The following is a 22,877-nucleotide window of genomic DNA, read 5'->3' on the forward strand; positions in this document are numbered from 1 at the left end:
ACACTAACGGAAAGCAATAGTTTTGCAAATCTTTTAAGAACTGTTCAAAAATTTAAATCTCATGCAGACGCAAACACCGCAAATTGAATTCGAGTCACCTAATTGAAATTTTGTTCGGAGCTTTTATTTGTCTGGTGTTCTTTTTTTTCTTTCGGCTCGTGGTCGAAAATTCCTGCTGACGATCGCTGAAATCTTGCGGTCTGCACGGTCGCTTGTCGGGTGCATTACGTAACGCGCTTCGAACTCGATTTAATTCAATGGCCACGCCGGCAATGGCGTAACGTCGAAAGTTTCGTGTGGTTTTTCGAGCTTTCAACTTGATTTCCTTGATGAGAGCGTATCCTCTCTAGGCTTACGAAGCGATCGCGCAACGAAATCAAAGACTAACAATGAGCCCATCGCGCGTGTGCTAGAAAGTTGTCTCGCTAAGTAATTGCTATATTAATATCAGAAAAGTATCGCAAACATGAACACGAAGCGAACATGAAGCTTAAATTACTGAAAATGAAAAATTGCAATTATTTTTTCGGTCGGTTTTTTCGATTTGAGCGGATTCTATGGGTTTACTACAGCCTAATTACAAGCCAAGCATTTTTAATGACTAAAAGCGGCACATTGATATCTTAATGTGAAACCTTCATCCCCTCCGCATCCAATAAATGCGCGCACATGTAATATAAATTCACTTGATTTGCGTTCATCTTCGCTGCTCTTCGCGGTTCGTTGAGTTTTTATAATTTAATTTCTGGCGTGACTCATTAAGAAGCATCAGATCGCGAGATTATCGATGTCGTCAACAAGTCGCGCGCGTTAATTAACTCTTCGTCACATCGTCGTATTTTACAAACATTAAAAACACGCGCGATTGTTGTGTATACGCGTGATAAAAGTCGTGTGTAAGAAAAACGGCCGGAATGTTACTTCGTTTAAATGTCTCTTGTGTGGTTATTGCGGAGCTGTTTAAATTGTTGCCGCGTCGGAGGCGGTGGGATGCCCCCGTGCGTGCATATGGTCTTCGGCGGCGGCGAAGTCGCGCCGGGGCGTGCGAACCGCGCGAGTTTCAATGCGAACTGATGATGGGATATCCCGACGCGGAGAGCGACCAGACCGCCGGTGCTGCTGCCACCGCCGCCGCCCGCTGCCACCACCGGCACGGCGGCGGGTGTGCTGCGAGTGGGGTCAGCGATACGCCGGCACACGCCGCACGCGAATTCAGAAGCGAGCTGCACACATTTGGCGCGAGGCGACGGCGAGCGAGAGATGTGCGATCGCCGCCTCCGGGGTGGTGGGCGGGTGTGACGGCGTGCAATGTGGGACACGTCTCTCAGCCCCCATGCATAACTGCACCACGTCAAGAGTTACAGCTTCCGAATTGCATTCACTACTCGAAAAACTGCATTTATTGCTTTTAATTAACTAATTAGATATTTTGACCGCATCCGCATCGATGAAATTAATAATCTGCACAAGAATTTGTAGTTTTTGGCATGGAATTTCGCTTAGAATGCGACTCTAATGGAAATATATTTAAGCGCGACTGGCGACGAGCTTCCGCCACGAATGCAATAATAGATCTTTTCTCATAAGCTCCGCCAAGCGAGGAGTGAAAAAAAATTAAATTATATTTCATCCGTCGTCTTTCACCCTCGTTGTGCAATATCGTCTAATTCAAACATTTTTCCTTCCGTTCGGTGGCCGTGCGCCTTGTTTCCGCGTTCCTTCCCATTTCTTTCCCGTTCAATTTACTTCATTTCATATATTTCTATCAGTCCGCCTCTTTCCTTCCATATTATTTTATTATCTTCCTCTGCATTTTTTTTTCTGCTGCCCGTGAGTGAATTGACGCGAAAGGTTGATTCGGTCGAATTGTCGCGTTGTCAGGTCGGACCTCACGACGCACTCTATCATTGTGTGCAGTTTCGCATCGCTCAGCGTTTTCATTGTTTCGTAAATTTCCATGCTGCGGCGCGTCGCCTGGGATCAATGTGTTAGCGTGTCACGGCGTCGATGTGATTCGCTTCGCGCGTTCCGGTCCGTTCCCCGATGAATAAACCAGGATGCACAAGGATGCGGAGGGTACGAAGCGTTCCCCGGCGGCTGTTTGCCCGCTGAGCGCTCGACGGCCCGAGACGCACTGACGCCTGGACCAATGGGCGAAAACGTTCGGACATGTTGTGCATCCATCGCGAGGGGCAAAATGGGAGGCGAACGAGGTTTACAGGAAGCGGCTCGTTGGCGATCGCCTAGAGGTATGGAATGTAATCTTTAGACCCATACTAAGGACCTAAGACTTTTCTAAACAGACTTGTAATACTCTATTCAATATTCAGTCGAAAAATACTTAAAACCATTTTTTTAAGAATTGCAATCAATAGAATTAATAATCAATTATTCAAGGAGTGGAATATTATGCGCAGTTTCTTAGTCAATAGGTAGTTTATCGATTGTCATTTGATTATTTACTTTGCTAATCGCATAAATGCAGTTTGCACTTTCGCATTTACTGTGTGTTTAGAGTCTCTATGGCAACGCTTATGAGCCTATTTCCCTTTTCATAACTTTCATTACCACGTTTGATCATAACTTTGTTTATAACCCGTTAAAATGGTGTAATATCGTCAATTAAACTACTTCTCAATGTTCACGCTCCGCACGGTGTCACTAATGTCACATTACAGAAATAATCATACATCAATGATGATATTTCTATAGTTTTTATTATTCGGTCAATAAAAATCAGAGAATCGAATTCTAAGTCGAGTGTTTTCCTCGCACGTTGCGCGATGAACAGACGAGACGTGAGCACAAACGCCTTTGTCCTATTTAGAGCTTTTCGTCGTTACATCCTTAGAGCAGTAAAGAAATTGATAGTATTACTATCCTGCGAGCATGCGACCAATCTAACAACACACCACATCTCTTGCTTTCGCCTCTGCTTCTACTCCCACTACTGTACATGACGTATAAAGCAAGGAAAAATAACAAAAGCGGCGTGGAAAAAATCGCAGCATTGATTCACTCGACTGCCGCCGCTGCTGCTGCTACTGTAGCTGCCGTTGCCGGCAGATAACAACACACACAGCATTGAAACTAGATTTTCTAGATTTTCATTGTTGATAGGTGCACCACGCTCTGCGCAACCACAATATCGTCCTTCGTGTATGAATACAACACAGATACGCGCACATGATGAACGGACGCTCTTTCCAAGCGCGCGCACCAGCGAAAGAAAGCGCACGGCGCTCGCTCTCGTGAAAAACCTCCTCGGGGCTGTTTTAAGGAAAACGAAGATGATCCTGGCGGCGCGCCAAAACGTGCCGCTATTAAATTATACAATGCGATGCCATAAATACGTCAAACTGAACGCGAACAAAGAATTCGACATGGTTACAATAATTTTATGAATATTCGAATATCGATTGCCATTCACATCATTATAAAAAAACTCGGGATCTGTGTATAAATTGGGTAAAATTAATCAAAGCTTGTGAATGCGTTGGTGGGAAAAAGATCCTCCTCGAAAAACAAATGAATCCAGTGACGTAATGCGACTATAGTGGTTGGTAGCCATGACGACGCCAGGCGCATACTACTGCGACCACGAGTCATAAGCACCCCGAACAGGACCGCGACCACGGCGACCACGACCACGACCAACGCTCACGACTAGTCGCCGCTGCTTCCGTTCGCTAAATTTGGCCCAAATGTGTCGATGCGACGCCTGCTGGGATAGCATGGCAAGGACAGCTTACTCACACCCATCACACTCACCCACCCATGGCGGGTGACGGGAGGAAGCTCTAATAAATCACTTGCATCCTGCGCCTATTTACTATTTTTGTCTATTTTTGCATATTTTCCTTCGGAACGCGATTTGCACGATGAATAACGATTATGCACGATTTCCAACGATCCTCAACGACTCTTAATAATCGACTACTACCGTACACATGGAGTTTCTAGGACGTTGATTGCGAAACATGCAATTTCCTTCCAAGTTCCATGTGCCATGTTCCAAGTTTAGCATTACTATTACAGTCACCCTGTTACCGCCTAAATGTGTATCATTATAACGTATCGTCGGTGTAACGGCGCAGGTCGCAGGACGAAAACATTCGTTACTAGCTTTCTGCTTTCAGCGTCGGTGGTGGTAGTTTCATTCGGTTTCGGTTAAATGTACGCGCGATGGTATAGCATGCATGCGTCCTGGTCGCGATCCGCGGATCGATGCCTATTTGGCCCCTTTAACACACGCTCGCAGGACACGCACACAACGCGCGACACCGACGAAGAGGGGAAACAGAAGGCACACACATATTGACCGGGAGGAACCGGTGTGCGCGTCTCCCCACCACCAGAGTCCTTAAGACCCCACAACTTGCCGAGAGCGCCATCTATAAACGCTGTGGCGTAGCGCCGGCAATGCGAAAGGATAAAATAGAAAATAGAAAATGCGCTCGGCAGGCGGATTAATAATCAGCACTTAATGGCATTACGCGCTCGCGGCAGAGCACGAAGGGACACAGAGGAGTTGCACGCGAAAGGGACGACGCAGTATAATCGCATTACGGACGCGCGCATTTTCGTAATAAAAGTGTAATGCGATTAAAAAAATTTTCATTTTTCACGGCCAACAAATTTCGCTAGGATGCAAATTTGTATTGTGATTTTAATTTCGGAAACTTTTCTAGTTATTATCACGCCTTTTGTTTAAAAGAAAAACTAGTTTTATAGTTTTTTTTTCGGGGTAAAATTTTTTGCAGGAAAAAATATCTGCATATAAGATATGCGCGTGTTTTCTTGGCAGTTGCGAAAAAAAACCGATCGTCTTTTTCGCGTTCGGCTCACGATTTTCACATTTTCGCAATAACATCACTAGGCAAGGAAAGTCTGATGCTGCAATGCGGAACATACCGCCACAGCCGCCACCCCCGGTCGGGGAGTAGTCCTGAGCCACTGCCGCCGCCCCTCTATGTCCTATGCGAACTGTATCTTGTTCTCAACAGCATTCTGCTACTATACCCCTTTCGAGGATTCCAAATTTTAGTATTTACATCAAAACAACGCAAATATTTGCTTTCTGCGGCGGTGATGTAAATTTACAAAACGATTAAATAATTATTTACATACCTATCAATCAAATATAATCAATAGAAATCATTGCAAAACTTAATTCTTAATTTTGTGAAAATCAGGATAACGCGCGACGCGACATCTAGTAAGAGGGTTGAATGTGAGTTGCGAGTTGTAGGCGAGTTGGTACGTGAATAAAGCTGTAGATGGCGGGCGGTGTCTGTTTTCTACGCACCTGTTGCCGTGCTGAATGGTATAAATGTTCGAATGTGATTGTTTTCGTGCCGCCCACTTTACCGCCACCGCCGCTGGCGCGTCGCGTTGCATTTGCCCGTGGTATGTGCCACTGTTCCAGTTAGGAATGCATGTGTCACGGACGATTGATTACGACCGCCGCGAATCATTCATGCGACTGCTTGCACACGGAGGCGGCAACAAAATAGCGATCATCGCGATGCGTGTTTTGCGCGTATTAATCCGAGCGTATTATTTGCATTATGCGCAAAATGCGTCGTGAAATGTTTTAATGTCGCGTTTATCGCGCCCGAGGCTTACAAAATAATCCGTAAACAATGTGCGGCTTGCCATAAAAATGTTGATTATGAATATGAATATTAATCACACATCATTGTTTGGGAATAGAGGTGCAATATGCAGGTTGCGTTTTTAAAATTTACAAATTTAATCGTTACGACGAAAGTAAAAAGATAAACAAAGTTTACATGAAAATAAAATATGCGGCTATAGTTGAATAATGTATTTATACCTTTAGGTAACTATATGTGGCAATATTTAATTACAAAATAGGCAAATGGTCAACGTTCCAGATGATAAACCATTGTAATTAAATTGCAATTTCAACAATTAGTAACACGTCCACAATTTTCACAAACTAGTATTAGAACAATAATTGCTTTCGAATGAATCAATAACAAATAACACATTCAATAGAATTTCATTTATGAGCAATGAAAGCAAACTTAATGCGCTGTGTGAATTCAATCATGAATAAATTAAACGTTAAATAAGTCAAATTTTTATTTCCTTGAATATTTCACGTGTCGATTCACGGAAGGCAAGAGGAAATGAAACGCGCGCCCGGACGTAAAATGTAAACATGCGGAAACTAACAACAACGTAAAATATGACAAAAGAACATAAAAACTAATAAAACTTCAAGGAAAGATAGCTAAGTAGTTCAATAAAAAACAGAAGTGTATAATTAAAGTAAAATGAACTCTTGCTTGAAGAAAGAAAAAATTAGCATTCACTATAATTTAATTCGTTTAGACGTAAACAACGAGTGAACGTGGGAGATTGTAAGAAACAAAGACATAAAAGGATGTCAGGAAGCAATTGGCAGGATTTACGCCCGCATTTGCATTTTCTTTTGTTGAATGGCGTGCTGGTGGAATTTAAAAAAATCCATTTGTCCGCTTGTCCAAGCTTACGAAGTAAACCGCAGGATTATGTCGTGCGTCGCGTCGCAATCACCTTTTAACCGCCTGCTGCAACTGCGGCCGACACCCTAGTTGCCAATTAGTTTACAACTCACAACAGTCACGACTTCCACAACCCCAAACGTTTAAAACTTCAACATCATAATTTTGAGCTCTTATATTTCGCTTTTTCTAAACCTCAGCTACTTGTTACAATAATTACCTCGTAAGCTACAAGTTTCTGCCAACTTCAGACGTTTATAGTTGATTTTTACGTAATGAGTTTTTGGGTAGTGATGTGTGAACGTGTGAGCCTGGGTAAACTTTATCGAAAAGTTGAAAATGTAACAACCCACGCCCGGATTAAGTCTATTTGTTGAGTGCAGAAGGGTGCTGCATTGCATCCTGTCGCTTGCTTCAGATTTTGATTCGGTTGAATCTCGGGGGCGGTGCGCAAAACATTTGGGTTTCACGCGATGCAAATTCAATTTCCTGTTTATCCTCACATATTTGAACACTCATTCAAAGTAATACAAACCTCATGCAACTATTCTGAGTTAAATCCTAGTTGGTGATCAAATGCGAGAGTTCGAGGGACTTGTCAGTAAAATTATATTCAGTGAAGTTTGTATTTCTGATGAATCATTAGACGAATTCAATTTTGCCTCATTTAAAATTTGAAATATTATTTTAACCTTTGTATTTGTGTTCTGCTCAATTAACATGTATGAAAATTACTAATTTTTAAAATTTTGAAAATGAAAAAGATATGCATATCAAGAAGAGTTTCTTAGACTTTAACACATCAATGAGAAACGCAGAAATTACATTAAATTTACAAGAGATGAATCGGTTTACAACGGAATTATGATTACACATTACCTTTCTACTTCTTTGTGTTTATTTCTCGTGTGTTTTGTGAATACATCAACAACATCAAGAACAATCCGTCGTAGTTATTAATATTTTAACTGAAACTCACCTGCAACAAAGAAAAACAAATTAATATTCATAACGCTTCACTGCAATCTATAAACTAGATAAATAATCGCTAGTGTTCACAAATGATGGTCATCAAACAGCTGCAAAATCATGCAATTGTTTTGTATATTTGTTTAAATCGACAAATGTATGTAGTTTCGGTACGTGTGTTTTTTGTTTACGTACGCGGCTTCACACGGAAGCTTCGTGATTGTTTTGCATATGTGTCAATAGTGAGATATTGCTTGAATGCTGATTGTTTATTCAGTCCGTGCTCATCGCAATCGCTCCGGAACAAACCAGCGGTTTCGCATTACATTATTAAATATTTTCCGGCTCGCCAAACAAATTCGCGCGATAATGATATGCGATTATCGCTTTGCGGTGGTAATTTATCGACAAATTCTAAAATATTGTTCAAATTTTAAATCTGCATTCAATACGCACACAGGAAACCTTTTGTGTCCGCACGTCAACACATTTTTTTCATACACAAGTAATTTTCGACCTCGTTTTGAACAAACTCAATTTAAATGTTAATGAACGAAATTTTCGATAGAAAGCTTTTAAATTTATGTGCCACGCTTAAGAGGGTGGAAATCGTATTTTCATCCCATTTCAGTTGATAAAAGCAAATATTTAAAAACGCGCGAGAAAATGTCAAAAAAGTTTAAATCTTCAAAATCTTAACTTTAATGTGATGCTAGTGGATGGCATAAGTTTTTCTGGTGGTTGGAAAACTTAGATATTCAACCTCCTTCTACCAGTAGTCTCATATTTCAGAAACTCGGCCAGTAACAACATTGGTCCCCAAACGCATTATGCTATACGTTTCATCTCTCTCCTGTCTCATGTACTATGGACAATGGACACTCACATTCCCGGCAAAGTGATTTTCTCAAAATGACCAAGCATATTGGACAGGCCGAGATGCGCCAAAAAGAAGCCGACGAAGTTATGAAGCGAAAACTTGGAAAACTTTGCGAAATATTAACAATTCTTATTCGGCTGGGGCTTCGGCTTCCCTTTATGTCATTCAAAGTTATAAAAAATAACAAGCAGTTTCGGAATTATTTACTTGAAACATTATGAATATTCATGGGGTGTCTTTTGTGTCGCTGCGTCGTTACATTTAAATTTGCATTCATTGAAAATTCGCTAATAAGAAAATCGATTGCATGCTTCGACAAAGCCGGCACAATTGCCCGGAGCGAATTTGTAGAGTAAACCCAGCGTGCATTTCCGGTTTTAATTAATTAGGCCAATTAAGGTCGCTTGACGTGTGGCTGAGCGCTATATAAGCATTGATTTTCGAAGATTGTGTAAGAAAACGCTTTTCTTGCCGGATTTATATTATATATGAATGGCTCAAGTGATGTGTACGTAGATGGCATTTGCTCTCAACTAAAAATCACACTCTGTATCCTCTGCTTCTGCGATTGCAAATGCGCGTACACGTCCGGCGATAAGCGGCGGATGCTTTCTTTCGCGCGCGCGATGGAGGAAGCAATCGTGAATAATGCAGTAAGCGATGAGTGCCGACACTCGCTCTCAAGCATCAGATGCTCTTCCGCCCTTTCCGCTCTTCGCGCCCTTGTCCCATCCTTCACTTCGCCACGTTCGCGCCCCATTCGTTTTGCTTCATCTTCGGTTTACTCTTACTTATTGCTCTCGCAGCAAGTGAAGCGTGTATTTGCAAATTTGCATCCACCTGCTGGCACACACGCGTGGCAACAAATTTATGACTTAACGAACGACGCCTTCAACAAAGACGAGTGGAAAATAAACAGCGATCTAACAAGTGCATGCAACTTTACAGAACAATAGCGCAAGACGAGCGAGGACTCACGATAAGTTCGAAACTCGAACGCGCGCTGAATTTGCAATTTATGTCTGAGTATTAGCGTCATTATCGAATGCAACAAAGAGTAAGTAATGTTTAAGTAGGTGTTCAGTAGTGTACAGTACCTGTACCTGGCAAGAGCGAACTCCCCGAAATACTCCGTCATTGCAAACATGATGGCGGTTGCCAGTCGATGGCGTTGACATTATATTATTGACGGAAGGGAACAACACAAATGTGCAAAACGCACGCTGCACATATCTGCGAGCGCCCACAATTGCTATAAAATGTCATCTGTCACTTCAATTTCAGTCTTTTTTCGTAGTCAGTTACACACACTCACTGCGTGTGTATAAAATGTCCGTTTTACTTGCTTCTGGTGGAGAACGGCCGGGTCAGGAATGGCTTTTGGTTAAGTTAAAAGGTAGAAAACTTATTCGTAGTGATTGGCATGTGTGGGAAATTCGTGACTTTGGAAGAAATGCAATGGGCATGAAGTATAATTTTGTATTTTGTTTCCGTTTGGCAACTTGCGTTTGTAAAACTATGCGAATATGCGACGCAAAAACAGTCTTGTGTGTTTAGTTATGTTAACTTTTCTCAAATCTTATCTTTACTTATCAAATCTTCTTTTGTTTCCATTCGTTTCGCTGCAAAAATATCTAAATTATTTGTGAAAAGTGTGGAATTTTTCATTTAATTTATAGGTTATAGTCTCTAGACGCTACTCTCGAGTATCAAGCATACAAAGCGTAAATTTTGGACATTTTGGACTTGCGTTTCATTAATATTTCTTAAACTAGCGTTAAGGTCAAATTCAATCGTTAATTATGTTTCAATATCTCTTGGAAGGCATGTGATTGTGTATAATTTTAATGGGCAATCAAAAATTATCCGTTTTTATTATCAATATAATATTTAATATATTAGGACGTTTCTTTTCGGAATAATTCGGTAATGTGTATAAAATTTGCATCAATAATTTTGCTCCTCTCTCTTAAAATCGTAATAAGCGTAATAAGCGGCTGGTGTGGTGAATATTTGTGGTGTGCTCCGTTACAGTTTAAACTCGTCGCATCTCCGACACACGAAAAATCTGACTTTGGTTATGTTTGTGTTTTGGGTTAGGTTAGGTACGCGTGTAGGTTAAGTTAGGTTAGGTGGTGAATTGATTGCTGGACTCGCGTGACGTCGTCGCTCGTTGTGATGGCAACCGCGGCGTCCAATCACGAGGCGGCATCACTGCCGACTTTGTTTATCGCCGACGTCATGATCGCGTGGGGGGCGGCGGCGGTATAGGTTAATGGGCGCGTCGCCGGTCGGCTCGACGTGCACGTCGGCGATGATGTCCAAGTGGCGTAACGAAGGACATGATCACATCGCGAGACACCGAGGTGCACACAATTAGCGGGTGGCAGATGGCCTGGTGGACGGGATGAAGAGATCGCACAATCGGGCGCGCTGACGACGTTATCGAGTACAGAATGAACAGGGGGGCGATTTCGGCAAGAAAGTGGACGGCCGGCGCGCGGATCGCGACTGGGACGCGCTCCTGGCCGGGAGCGGAGCGGATCGCCCCCCACCAAAACGCGTGGCCGCCCCCCGCGTCCGCCGATAGGGCGCGCGCGCTCGCGCCGAAATATCCAACTCGCTGTGTCTCGTTTTCGCGCATACCTAGCTGGAATTCTAGAAATTTCCGAAAATGCCATCCGAGCCAACAACCCCATAGGCTTTAGCGAATGTCACCAGCCGCATGCTGTCAATACATCTCCTATTTTATATTCAATACATTCAATTAATTTCAAATTCATGTTCGGAAATAAATGCTTTCATTTACGACTCCTCCATTGCCATTATACTGATTGATTAGTCGCATCTTTTCTTTTATCAGCCCCCCAGTGCTGATACTTTTACTTCGTCCGATAATAAAATTAAAGCACCCTTAGTGAGTCCCGCGTGCTTCTTTGATGCTGGCGCTCGCAGCTGCTTTTCGGTTTCGTTTTTTGGCTGCGCGAATTGAGATTTAGACGTCCCAGGAGATGACTCCGGATAAGATTCAATGCGAGTGCCATAAACTAGAGAAATAATAAGGACTAGAAACTACACTCTTTCTGTACACTCTTACTGGATAGAAAACTTCATCCAAAGACTTTCAATGAAAGTGTTGTTAACAAATTTTTCGTTAGAAACTCTTAAGACAAAAACGAATGAATGAATGAATGAATTTATTTTGCGCAAACATGATCTCCACCAGATCCACTCGTGTCAATATTGATATTCATTTCTTTTTTTCCTTCCGTCAATAAAATAATATTTATATTGTGAAATCACAACTCTACGCTCGCGTAACCTGCGCAAACACACTTCGTAGTGTTGAAGTGCAAATCTTACCATCGCCTAGAACTGCTTACTATCGTCAAGTGGTTTATAAGCGGCTAAGAAGACGTCGGCTGTGCGCCGTCATAAATTTCCGCCTAATTTTTCTCATTACACCCAAGAGCAGTAATTATCAAGTTTGCAGCCTTCCTGCCCGTCCGGTTTCCAGCCGCCACTTGCCTCGGTACGGGTTGAAGTTTTAATTATGATCTACGTGCGCGGCTTTTACAATTATTCCGCTTTTTTTTGCGCTCCGCGTTTCGTTTGGCGTATTTCGAGCGCACTTTTTCTCCCGCTGTTGTGCACAAGTGGTGCACAAAGTGAATTTCGATTCGTCGATTTTTTTGTAAAAAGGGAGCGCTTTTGATGGCGCATAGTGAAAGCCGGCGGGAATTTGAGTGACATTTTCATGCAGTTTGTGTGGGGCGTGCGGGGCAGCTAAACGCGTTTGCAGGGCGTCACGTTGCGAAGTCGTCTAGTGGAATTCTGGACATGTGCTGGACGTGCGAAAACCGACGAGATTTACGATTGCCAGACGAATATTTCCACCACATATTTTGCTTTCTTATTTTATATTCAATATTATATTCATAAATATAATCAAAAAACAAAAAAATTAAGATTCATTGTGATTTCAAAGATTATTCTCAGAAACAAAATTTTTTGCATTCAGTTATTTACTAAGTAATATAAAACAAAATATCATTCTCTGTGCAATGTATCTATCGATATCAATATGCGCTGGGTAAACACACGATGTGTTGACACATCTCTTGCGTCGAGTAAGCAATCGAAGATGCCGCCTTTGTTGACGACGAGCTACCAAAGCGAATGCAGGAGAGAAAACCATGCAAGTTGGGAAAAATCGAAGGATTGTTTGTCGTCGGCTCGCCGCCAAGCGCCGAAAGTCTTCTGACGCACTTGCGCAGCGAAGCAAGAAACAACGGCGACCGTCCAGGATACCAGCATAAACTAACTTACACACTCACACATACTTGCATATAGATACATTGAGAACCTAATACAAAGATACCAACTAGTGCAAGTTGCCAAGCGGTGAGATATATTGCTGCGAAGTGATTCCAGCGTTCGGAATCGCTGGAAATTGAAATAAATCGAGGCAATTCGTACGATTCCACTCGTTTCTTCCAAGCGCCACACATCGCACACTTAAATTAAATATTAGATACCTACGAGAGCGTCGCATGCCTGTGTCGGTTGCGATTGCATTTACCCAACATGATTCAATCACACACATGCTTTATTTTAATATGCCAACTGAGAATAACTGCGATTTCTCTCGCGAATAACGAATTTATGGTTATGCACCTAGTGCACTTTGGGTTATGTTACGTTTTGTTAGGTTAAGTGCCAAGTTTTACTACTGCCAGAATCGTATTCTGATATATTGACGAGTTTTGCAACTTTTAAATAACTGTGATGTGAAATCTAAACAAAATGTCCATCACGCGAATGATGATGCTCTTGAATGTTTGTCGTATTTTTAGCTTCGCTTTTGATAATTCCGTAAATTTCATAATTTGCGATCCACTTTGTGTGGCCGCGCGTTTGTGCTGTGCTTCTATTCGTATTCAATGCTCTCTCGCATCACGGGAACTTTCTCAAACGTATTTGCTCGCGAGCAACAAGGTTATCGGGCACTTTGCACAATGGAGGTCGACCAAGTGGAACGTCAAGCACACCCCCTACACTCATCCCTCTCATTCGGGTCCAAGTTGCTTCCTTCCTCCACGAGTGGCTCGACTTCATGAATAATAATTTCATATCGGGGAGGCCAGGTGTGCTGTCCTGTCGTTCAAGTAGAAATCGGAGAATTTTAAGTTAAAGCATTATTTGCTTTTCTGCCTATCTGGGTGTCCATGTGTGTGTGTGTTGAGTGTGCGCGCGTGTTTAAGTGCATTTCGTCATTTTTTCGCGATCGTCAATTACTCCGCCGTTAGTCGTTAATCCGCACGAAGCGCACGAGGTGCGTTTGATGCGATGCGGCGAGTTGGAAGAGAATCGGCTGCGGTGGTAAGCGACGCGTAAAGATCGCAACTGGCGATGATGAGCAGGACCGCGAGCATGGTTGAACTAATGGACCATTCCCACCGAACGCCTGACTGCATCATCAGAAAGCAAATAGGTCGCAGCAGTCGCAAAATAAAAGCGAAACGACCCAACACGCTCAACACCAACGCGATAATATCAAAGTTTAAAACCGGGTTGACACTAAAAACAAATCGGACTGGCGCTATCAAAATTAAAGACTACCGGTAAAAGTATAAAAGTCACGACAATGATGTTCGCACGTTTCATCAGCCTACTTTGTACTCGAAAAGTACCTCTTAAGTTTATTTCATTCGGTTTAACCTACTTCGGCGGGATGTGTGATTGGAAAAGTCTATAAATTAGCACAAGACGGTCCTGTTCGTCAAATCGTGCTCGGAAAACTCGCAACAAACTGGCCGGATTTTCACGTCGGGGGTGGTAAACTTACAGAATACAAATGGCGACCGAAATAAACCACTAAACATCGAAAATCGAACGAAACAGAAAATGTTCCAAACAACGCGGCCAAAAATCAGGGTAAGAACCTGCCGGAAAGGTCAAATCCCCTCTGGTGAAATTCGAGGGATCTTTAACCGAACCAAACTCCAACTTGGACATCTCTTGGGAGTCTCGAGTGTTCATAAATGTCAATTATCGATACAAATTACCAAATAATGCTGAACAAATGTTTTCATTTCCGTTTATTATTTCGGTAGGTTTATATTTTGATTTTCCGCGTTAAGAGAAAAAATATGATACCGCAGGTTTTTAATTATAAATAAATTAAAAAATAATTAGAAGCAAACACGATAAAACAGTCGCCCGCGTGCTAGGAAAGAAGTTGTAAAGAGGAAAGTTTATAATGCAATAAAGAAATTTGTAGAGTTAAGGTTTCGGCCGGGTTTTTAGTGTGTACCGGTGTGCGGGGACAGGAAAGTCCAAAACTCGAAGTGACGTTTTTTGCGCCCTCGCCTTGCGGTGTGCGTGTTTGTGGTGCCATCTCGACCGCGACGCCATCATGGGTCACCGCGCTCGCCTTTCGACTGATATAAATATACTTAAAAGTCAGATTTTCTCACTTCAACAAAATAGTTTATATAATTCACATTCCTAATAAGAATTATCAATGTCAAAAACTTTTTTAACATTGAACAAGATATTTATTTGTTTTTAAAACAAATTTTATGTTTTTTTTATTTAATGTTTTTGTTTTTCTTTTCAAGTAAAACTAACTAAACACGTGAAAATGGTTTCAAGGTTCAAAATTATAGATTTAATATAAATATAATTTTCACATCGGTTCTACATATTGCATGCAAACGGCGCGGCACGCTTCGCAAAGTGGAAAATGAAACGACGGGCGTTTTCCACGAAACGCGACGCAATTTATCCACGCTTACGATCTGTAATTTTCACCCACTCGGTAACAAAGTATGGCAGACGGTGGTGCCGCGAACAAAACAGCAAGTTAAGCAACTTCGAGCAGCTAATGTGAAAACTACTCGAAGCACTGGAAAACGAGTGAAAGTCGCGATCGAAAAATCAGGAAATCGTCGAATTGCGTTTGACCTACGCGCGCAACAAACACCATTAATTTCGTGATTTCTTGCCGGCAATTGGCGGGAGAATTTATCACAACCAGTTGTTAGTTATCAATTATTGCAAGACGCATTTTCAAGGATTTTCATGTTTATTCTAGATTATTAACAGTCGGGAAAAACCAATTATCGGCACGTAGTTTCAATTTAAACGGCGTAATTACGGTAAATAAATTTAACCGCAGGGAAAAACAATATTGCACGTTTGTATTTATTGTAATTTACTACGTGGTTTATTTTTTCTTGTTGGCACTGAATTGCTGCGCGCACACTTTTTTTACACACTCGCGTTCCTGCGAATAACAAACTTCTCCGAACGCGAAACGCAAATCTTGCGCGCCGTGTTTTTTCTAATGATTGCGGTAAGGATTACGTAACCGATACGCACACCCTTATAACAAACGCGACACTTTTACGCGTCGGAATAACAACGATACAAAGTGACACAACACAAGTTGAACACAATATTTCGAGCGCAGCGGCAAGCATTTGATACTTTCCTCTCACAATAAAGCTTTACAAGTTTCCATGTTTCCAGCTTCATAAGCATCTAGCGTCTATTTATCAGCCGGCGTAGCCAATTTTTCTTTGCGTTTAATATTAAGGGTCCCGAAATAAATATCCACACAAAATAGGAAGATAAAATGTGGGAGATGTTAAAATAACTAATTTTGAACACACGGTATACACGAAGAAGTCAGAAAGGAATTCCGTTATAATGCAGATAGATAAAAGTATAAAAGTCTTTTTGGAAGCGAGCAAAACAACAAATGGATGATTTACAACTTATAGGATTCCATTCAAAGTATACCGAATGTTTAAATTTTATTCGTTTTATTTTTATTAGTATTATTGGGAGTTTATGCAACACTCTGTATAATTTTGTTTGTCGTGAATTTGTGTCTAACGGAAGTAGTTTTTTTTTGCTGGACCAAACTGATACAAAAACGCGTTTCCTATTCGCAAAGTAAAACTTGTTTTTTGGCCGGACGACGTTTGCGGTTTCCTGTCGCCACCTCCGCTGTCAGCGGCGGCGGTAGGTGGACAGCGTAAGCGTCAGCATCAACATCAGCATCAGCGGTTAAGCACATTAAGCGGACCGATTGTCTTTGTACAATGCTAAGCTGTGTGTTAACGTCAACCACTTTTAATGTTAACGCAACCGGTCGACGGGAATCACAGGGCATGAGAGGACTCTAGGGAGTGGATAAAAATTGTACAGTACAATACAATACAATACAATTCAACACACTTTATTTGCAACACATAGAAGTAAGCTCCATTGAAGTGGGGTGTTCAGTGTATTCGTACAGTGTAAAAACAAGACTTTTTTTGAGTGTTTTTTGTGTTTTGATTTTGATTGTTGTGGGGGTAGTGGCGGACAAAGCGTTTATTTTCAGCGTCACATAACACATGTACAATCTGACAAATCTTGCGGATTCACAATGTTCATGGATAACGACAGAAATGGCAAACAATGTGTTTTTGTTTTTGTGAAAGCGGTCGTGCTGTATATTGAGATATTTTGCTTATTTTTTTGGTGGTGGTTGGCTGGTTTCAGAGAAAACTACCTGCGACGTTGGTGGCGTTGATGACGGCGCGGACGGTACAGCGTTTGGGCTTCAGCCTCTAGCGTGGAGGAGCGCGCTCTGGGCATGTCGGCCGGGCCTCCCATCGGCCCGAGCGCCGGCCGCACACTGCCGGCTCGCCGCCACCAGCCGTCGTCAGCCACCACCGCGGGGCCGGCGAGAGCATGCGACACATACTCGTGTGAGTGTCGCGCAAACCGCGCCCCATTGCGAAACCCTTTTTACCAGGCAGATTCGCCAAGAAATGCGAAGAAGCAAGATGAAAAACACGCTGTGTGGGGGAAAACATGTAACATATGTAGTGTACGAGTATGTATCTACATTGAAACGAAATGAAAACGTTTTGAGCCGACAATGAAAAACAACAAAGGCATAAAAATGTTTTTGTGTCCTCTATACACACGTATAGAAGAGAAAAAAAAACAGTTAAGTTTTGAGGTAAAAGTTTTGATTAATTTTTGAATATGATTATATGTATATGTTGTAAACAACATTGTTTCACTGTAACCCACATGAAAAGTGAACTCTTGGTCGTGATTAGCTCTTTATTGTGTCCTTTGTTCGCGTGTCAAACACGCAACTTTGCTTGTTCATGCCACATACGCAAAGGACGACGATGACGACATTCGCAGTTTCCACGGCGCTGTTTTTTTCTTCCGGCCGGTAGAAAACGTCGTTGGCTATTTAGCATAACGTGGGACGCAAAATTTAAAGCGTGTGTAACCTACATTTCCGCCCCGAGTTCTACGCAAATGCGACGCATTTAATTAAATCGCCGCGCGTTTTACGTTTCGCGCCTTTGTCGTCGTACAAAGTGACAAAAGTGACGCGGCGACGAACTCGCCGCTTCCGTTCAAGTTTCCTTCCTTCGCTCTCGTCTTGTGCCGAAAGGCGCAAAAACCATCTCGCCATAGTCATATGAAAATGCTAATAAAGTCGAGTCGGCCGGAATGAAATGCGTCGTCAAAATGCAACCAGCGAAAACACAAACAAATCAATACAATGAAACGAAATGCGAATGTAGCTACATCGCTTCAGTGGAGAAGAAGCAAACACAACGAAATGAGAAGTAATAGGATTCAGACGTAGTATCCGATGGCAAGGAATATGAATAAAATTACGTGGGGGAAACACGAGAGTTGTGCTCTTTTAAGTGGTCGATGAAATCAGATACGATTCACGACGTACACACAATTGGAGTCGTAAGAGTTTTAATAACTAAATCTTTTTATAACCATCAATTAAACCCGTTGTAACGCCAAACCAGGGCGAAAAATCACCCGCCGAATGATGAAACGCGAGATGAACCTTCATTAAAACGTAATGGGATATCGGAAAATCAACACTTTAGGGATACAAAAGGGACAAACAATTTTACGTACAATAACAAATAAACACAGTTTAATTAACGTTATATTGAAATATTCTTCTTTGATTTCAAACGAATAATTACCGCGCGCCAAAGTTCGCAAAAAGTTCGAGATCTGAACAAGAATTTGAATTACATTGCGAAACTATTTTAATAAACGACACAGTTACCAGTCGCCTCTTGAGAGTTGCACAACTAGAGATACAAAAGTGGAAAGTGGAGAGACAAAAGCAAAGAGGGCTTTTATTAAATAGAAGGATAGAAAATGAGAGGAAAAAGTCGAAGGTCATAAAAAGTTGAAAATGCTTGGAAAGTCATAAGTCGCTTGGTATTTAATGAACAAACTTATTACATTATCGTTTTTTTTTTTGCTAGTATAAGGTAATAGTGTTCAAATTTAGTAATTATACCGTTATTAAAAGCGCTTTAAAATTAGTCGCCGCAGTAAAAATTCATCTCTATTATATAAATCGGAAATTTGTTGAAGCGCACATTCGTTGAGTTGATTAACAGTATTGATTCAATTTATTTCGAATGCGGTTATTGAAATTATGAGCAGTTTTGCGTGCTAAAATTTTTATTCGCGAAACTGTGCTATCGAAGCACGTTATTGGCGTCGATTTTATTAGGAGCAGCTGTTGCCCCTGATGCGAAATGGTCGAATTTTAACGATATGGCAAAATTCTGCATGCCTATTCAAATTTAGAATATATGACGATTATTTTATTTTTAAAATACAGAGTATTAGCCCTTGAGTAATATAAAATCGTTAGAGAGAAGTGCCTTTACACTAATAAATAAAAAGTAAGAAATTATTGTGAATTTACGCAAATAAGTGCTTCAAAAATTTAGTGGGAATCTTTTATAATGTGATTATATATAAGAGAACTCATTTACTTCGGCAAAAACACTGCATTACTGAATTAAATTTTATACGAGTAAATGTTTGGTCAAATCAACACGTCAACTTTGACCTCGAATAACTTTTGAACCTGTAGAGTTAGCAAAAAAACATAAGAAACCTTTTTTGTAGCCCGTTAAATTTCCTATAAGAATATGTCATGATATTAAGCACATAAGATTGATTTAATTAAATATTCGTATTTTATGATGAATTTAAATGAATTCATTCGAAAGTGAAATTTTGACCATTGATTAGTTTAAAACGTCGTTGTTCTTGGCGTTTTTGAACGAGAATACAACTGCGCACATGTACCCAAGCGTTATTTATCGTACAATTAATTGCGAACGTTACACATCGCTTTGTTAGGCAGCAGCGCATTCGCGCGCGCAATCTAACGCAACAATCTACTGCCGCCCCGAAGCCGCCGACGTCATACGAGCACGATTATTATATTTACACGCTAGGCGCGAATGTGCGAGTGCTGCGCGGGCGAATAATAAACCACTTTTCTATGTTAAGGTTGAAATGTAAACACACGGCAAGCACACTCGCCATCGCGCATGTTGCACGACTGCAAAGTACCAAATGGCACGCGAAATTATTTCAATATTAATTTTTTCGCAAAACGCCGGAATGTTTTAATCTCCCAACTCAACATTTTCTGCAGAATAATTGTAGGTTAACCTCATAGGTTATAAAAGTGACATTTGACAGTAAGACAGATGTCATTTGTGAATATTCTATTAAAAATGACCTTTGGGATCGCCGGTTTTGCGTTCGTTGATATTTTCGGCATGTCTTCGGCTTAAATAAGAACTGAGGTCTACCACATGAAAAACAGCATTGTGCGCGCTCGGAAACGGAGCGTTAAAGTTAAGGTCGCGCCGAATTCGTGCCGATACGAATATAGCTCAAGCGCACGGCGCGGTGCGGCGGCAACGACAAGGCTTTCGGCTCTCGCCGCCGCCGGAGTAGTCGAAACGGTTTTATGGGGCCGCTCACATTAGGAGTGTCACCTAGTTGGACGCCATCCAAGAGCAGCCGCGGGCTCCGCACTACAATGATCTCGCTTTAATTAATCCCCGAATACATTAGCGGCGCAGACACAACGCACTCACTTCTCCCGACGCACGTATGAGTAAAAAGGGGAAAGAGAGGCGAGAGCATTTGTATTACAATGTGTAATGCTGTAATGTAATGGAAGTGTTTTCAATGTCGTTTACAACTGGCATTAATGTTGCCGTCGAATGACTTTCGGTGCGATTTATGACATCACTGAATTGTTTTAGCCTTGAAAGAGTAGTTTAAGATTGTGGTTATGAAAGTGCCATCAGCGCCATCTATTGTAAATTGGGGGCAAAATTTTGTTCTTTTACCTTTGCCTACCTTCTGGTGCTAGATGCGTTGGGCGGCGGCGTCGTACGATGCGACGTCGAACTCACATAAACCATGGTGCCGCCGGCGGCGTGCCACCCACATTCCGCCACGCGCGACTCCGCTCACATTCGCTGACGAACGCCACAACAATCCGCGCCGTGCCGCACGAGAACAAATTACACAACGCACAGCAGACAAACGCCACCACCGTGTGTGCACCTCGCAACGTGCAAATTGCATTAATGCATATCCGGCGCCGCCATACTCTTCTCCCCGCAGCACTGCTACACGTCAATGACGCTTGTGGAAAAAACTCATCACTGCGATGTTTATGCTTTTCCGGGATTTGCTAGGCTTCGCGACACATTTTCCGGCGTAAAAACGGTGTTAAATAGAATTCGATTTAATCTCTACGGCTTCGCATTTTCTCCGCTCGGTTTTTATTTTTGCTTGTTTACAACACTATTCGAAATATTTAGCTGGTGGCACTTTACACTTAATGTTTATTTTCCAACTTGACGAGTCAATTTCGCACGCTTGTTACCGCGGCGCTAAGTGACTTAAGTCGCCTTAAAGTCCCGCTGTACTAAAAGTGGCCGGCGTGAAGACAGAGAGAGCTCTACGATTCGAAAAATGCGGTGTATTTTTAGCACCTATTCGGTTTGCGAGAGCGCGAAAATTCGTTTGTTGCGGCGAGCGGTCGTCTTCCGTCCGTCCGGGTCCGATTGTCAAAATTAACTCACTTCACTTAAGCGCACGCAAAGCTCCCACCGACAGCTCCCGCCGAGAGTGTGTTTACGCGGTAAGATGTTGCACGCGTTGTCTATCGTTACGAATAACTTGATATTTATTACTCGGACTGCTTTATTTCGCCGCCACAAAGCTCGCGCGCGCCGCAAATGTAAACAAACACATATCGCGCCAGTTGGGCGATGGAGCAATATCATTGATTGATGCCTTTCGAGCACAGCTGGACGACCTTCCGGCCAAGCGACCGTCGCGAATTATAATTACTCGGTGTGACACATTGCACATCGTAACGACCAAACGATGCTACCGCCCGAAATAGACGGATGCTTGCGGCGTGTGTTGTCGCAGCCGGAAATTCGAAACAATTCGAATTTTCAAGGCTCGCGACAGTTTTCACGCGGAAATATTCGTGCGTTGATCAATTCAGAACGCACCGCCTTGTTTTCACGTGAGATCAAAGCACATATAAGTGTTTTATTAAGCGTTCCGTGTCATAACGAAACGTCAGCGAAAATTTATCACCACGCGTATATAAAATATAAAATCAAAAGAAATTTCCGCACGATTAATCACACTTAGCGCTCGTTTGGCACGTTTCTACTTAATCTTTAGTAGTGAGTATGATTTAATACTGGTTTGCTACATTGTTAAATCTGCAATGTGTTATTTTATTATTTAGAATCAGTAAAACAATTTGTTTTTCTCGTTTTTTAGTATTTTTTAGTGGAATAAAGGAACAAATGCAATATTAAAACCTAGATTGGGACGCAATTGGATTGTTTTACATCGTGACAACTTGTTAAATATTTAAAGAAATTAAACTGTAAGTCGTTGTGGGTATTGTTGGTTGCCAGTGTATTTGTGCTGCGGATAGCGCCAAAGTTCCAGTAGCGGTGCGGTGTGGCCTTCTATCGTGCGCCGGCAAATTATTGAATTTTTGCCGTTTTCCGCATCGTCCTCTGCCTGCTTACGTCGGCGGCTAGCGTGCCGTGCGCGATGCTATCGAGCATCGATTTTCCATCGGCCGGAAAACTCGTACACAACATTTTACTACTAGCGCCATCTGACAACCAAAGCTTTGTACCATAAAACATTATAAGTTACCCTCGGGCGCTGTCTAGAGTGAAAATTCTAAAGCTTGCAGTGCTCGTTGTTGGCCACTAGACGGCGTTAGCTTTGGGAAATCGGAAAATCGTTATGCGAATAGCTTGGCTGCGACACAGCCTGCGTGCAAATTGCGAGCGCCAGATGGTGACAACACGTTCGCTTTCGAAATCCATTCGAATCCTATTCAACAGAGAATTGAATACAAAAACGCGTCACATGTGTAGCTAAATAAAATTGCAGGCGAAAAACAACGACAGTCACAGTATAAAAAAAAACGGACAAACATGAACATGAAACTAATTAAAGCGAACACACGCACAGCATCAGCGCGCAATATGGAAATTGACGAGTACAAAAGGAAAACAAAGTGAAATATACGCGAGTAACAAAAACAAAAGTCCTGGTATGGCACAGATGCC

At 42.0% G+C, this 22,877-nt stretch overlaps 1 protein-coding gene and 1 long non-coding RNA gene across 11 annotated transcripts in view; one reads left to right on the forward strand and one right to left on the reverse strand.

The window, feature by feature from the left end:
* The window catches only part of Sh (Potassium voltage-gated channel protein Shaker), a 72,944-nt gene that overhangs the window by 22,499 nt on the left and 27,568 nt on the right, over positions 1-22,877 (reverse strand). The window contains exon 1 of one of the 10 annotated variants that reach the window (XM_065306094.1): positions 20,611-21,318. The exons of 4 other annotated variants lie outside the window; for them this stretch is intronic. In XM_065306094.1, the coding sequence (XP_065162166.1) occupies positions 20,611-20,675 (65 nt within the window). In that variant the 5' untranslated portion in view covers positions 20,676-21,318. Of the gene's footprint in view, positions 1-635; positions 1,060-9,461; positions 10,863-16,933; positions 17,048-20,610; positions 21,319-22,877 lie in introns of those variants that run through there. 5 more of the 10 variants (XM_065306092.1, XM_065306096.1, XM_065306095.1 and 2 more) reach the window with 5 other exon arrangements.
* LOC135794721 (uncharacterized) overlaps positions 1-22,877 on the forward strand; it is a 71,479-nt gene that overhangs the window by 19,166 nt on the left and 29,436 nt on the right. The gene's annotated exons all lie outside the window — the stretch shown is intronic.

This window comes from Atheta coriaria, unplaced genomic scaffold, assembly GCF_025399875.1.
Source record: "Atheta coriaria isolate IRGN ID8LTWV9N9 unplaced genomic scaffold, Caltech_Dcor_3.1 hic_scaffold_6_pilon, whole genome shotgun sequence".
In the NCBI taxonomy this organism is placed as follows: domain Eukaryota; kingdom Metazoa; phylum Arthropoda; class Insecta; order Coleoptera; family Staphylinidae; genus Dalotia; species Dalotia coriaria.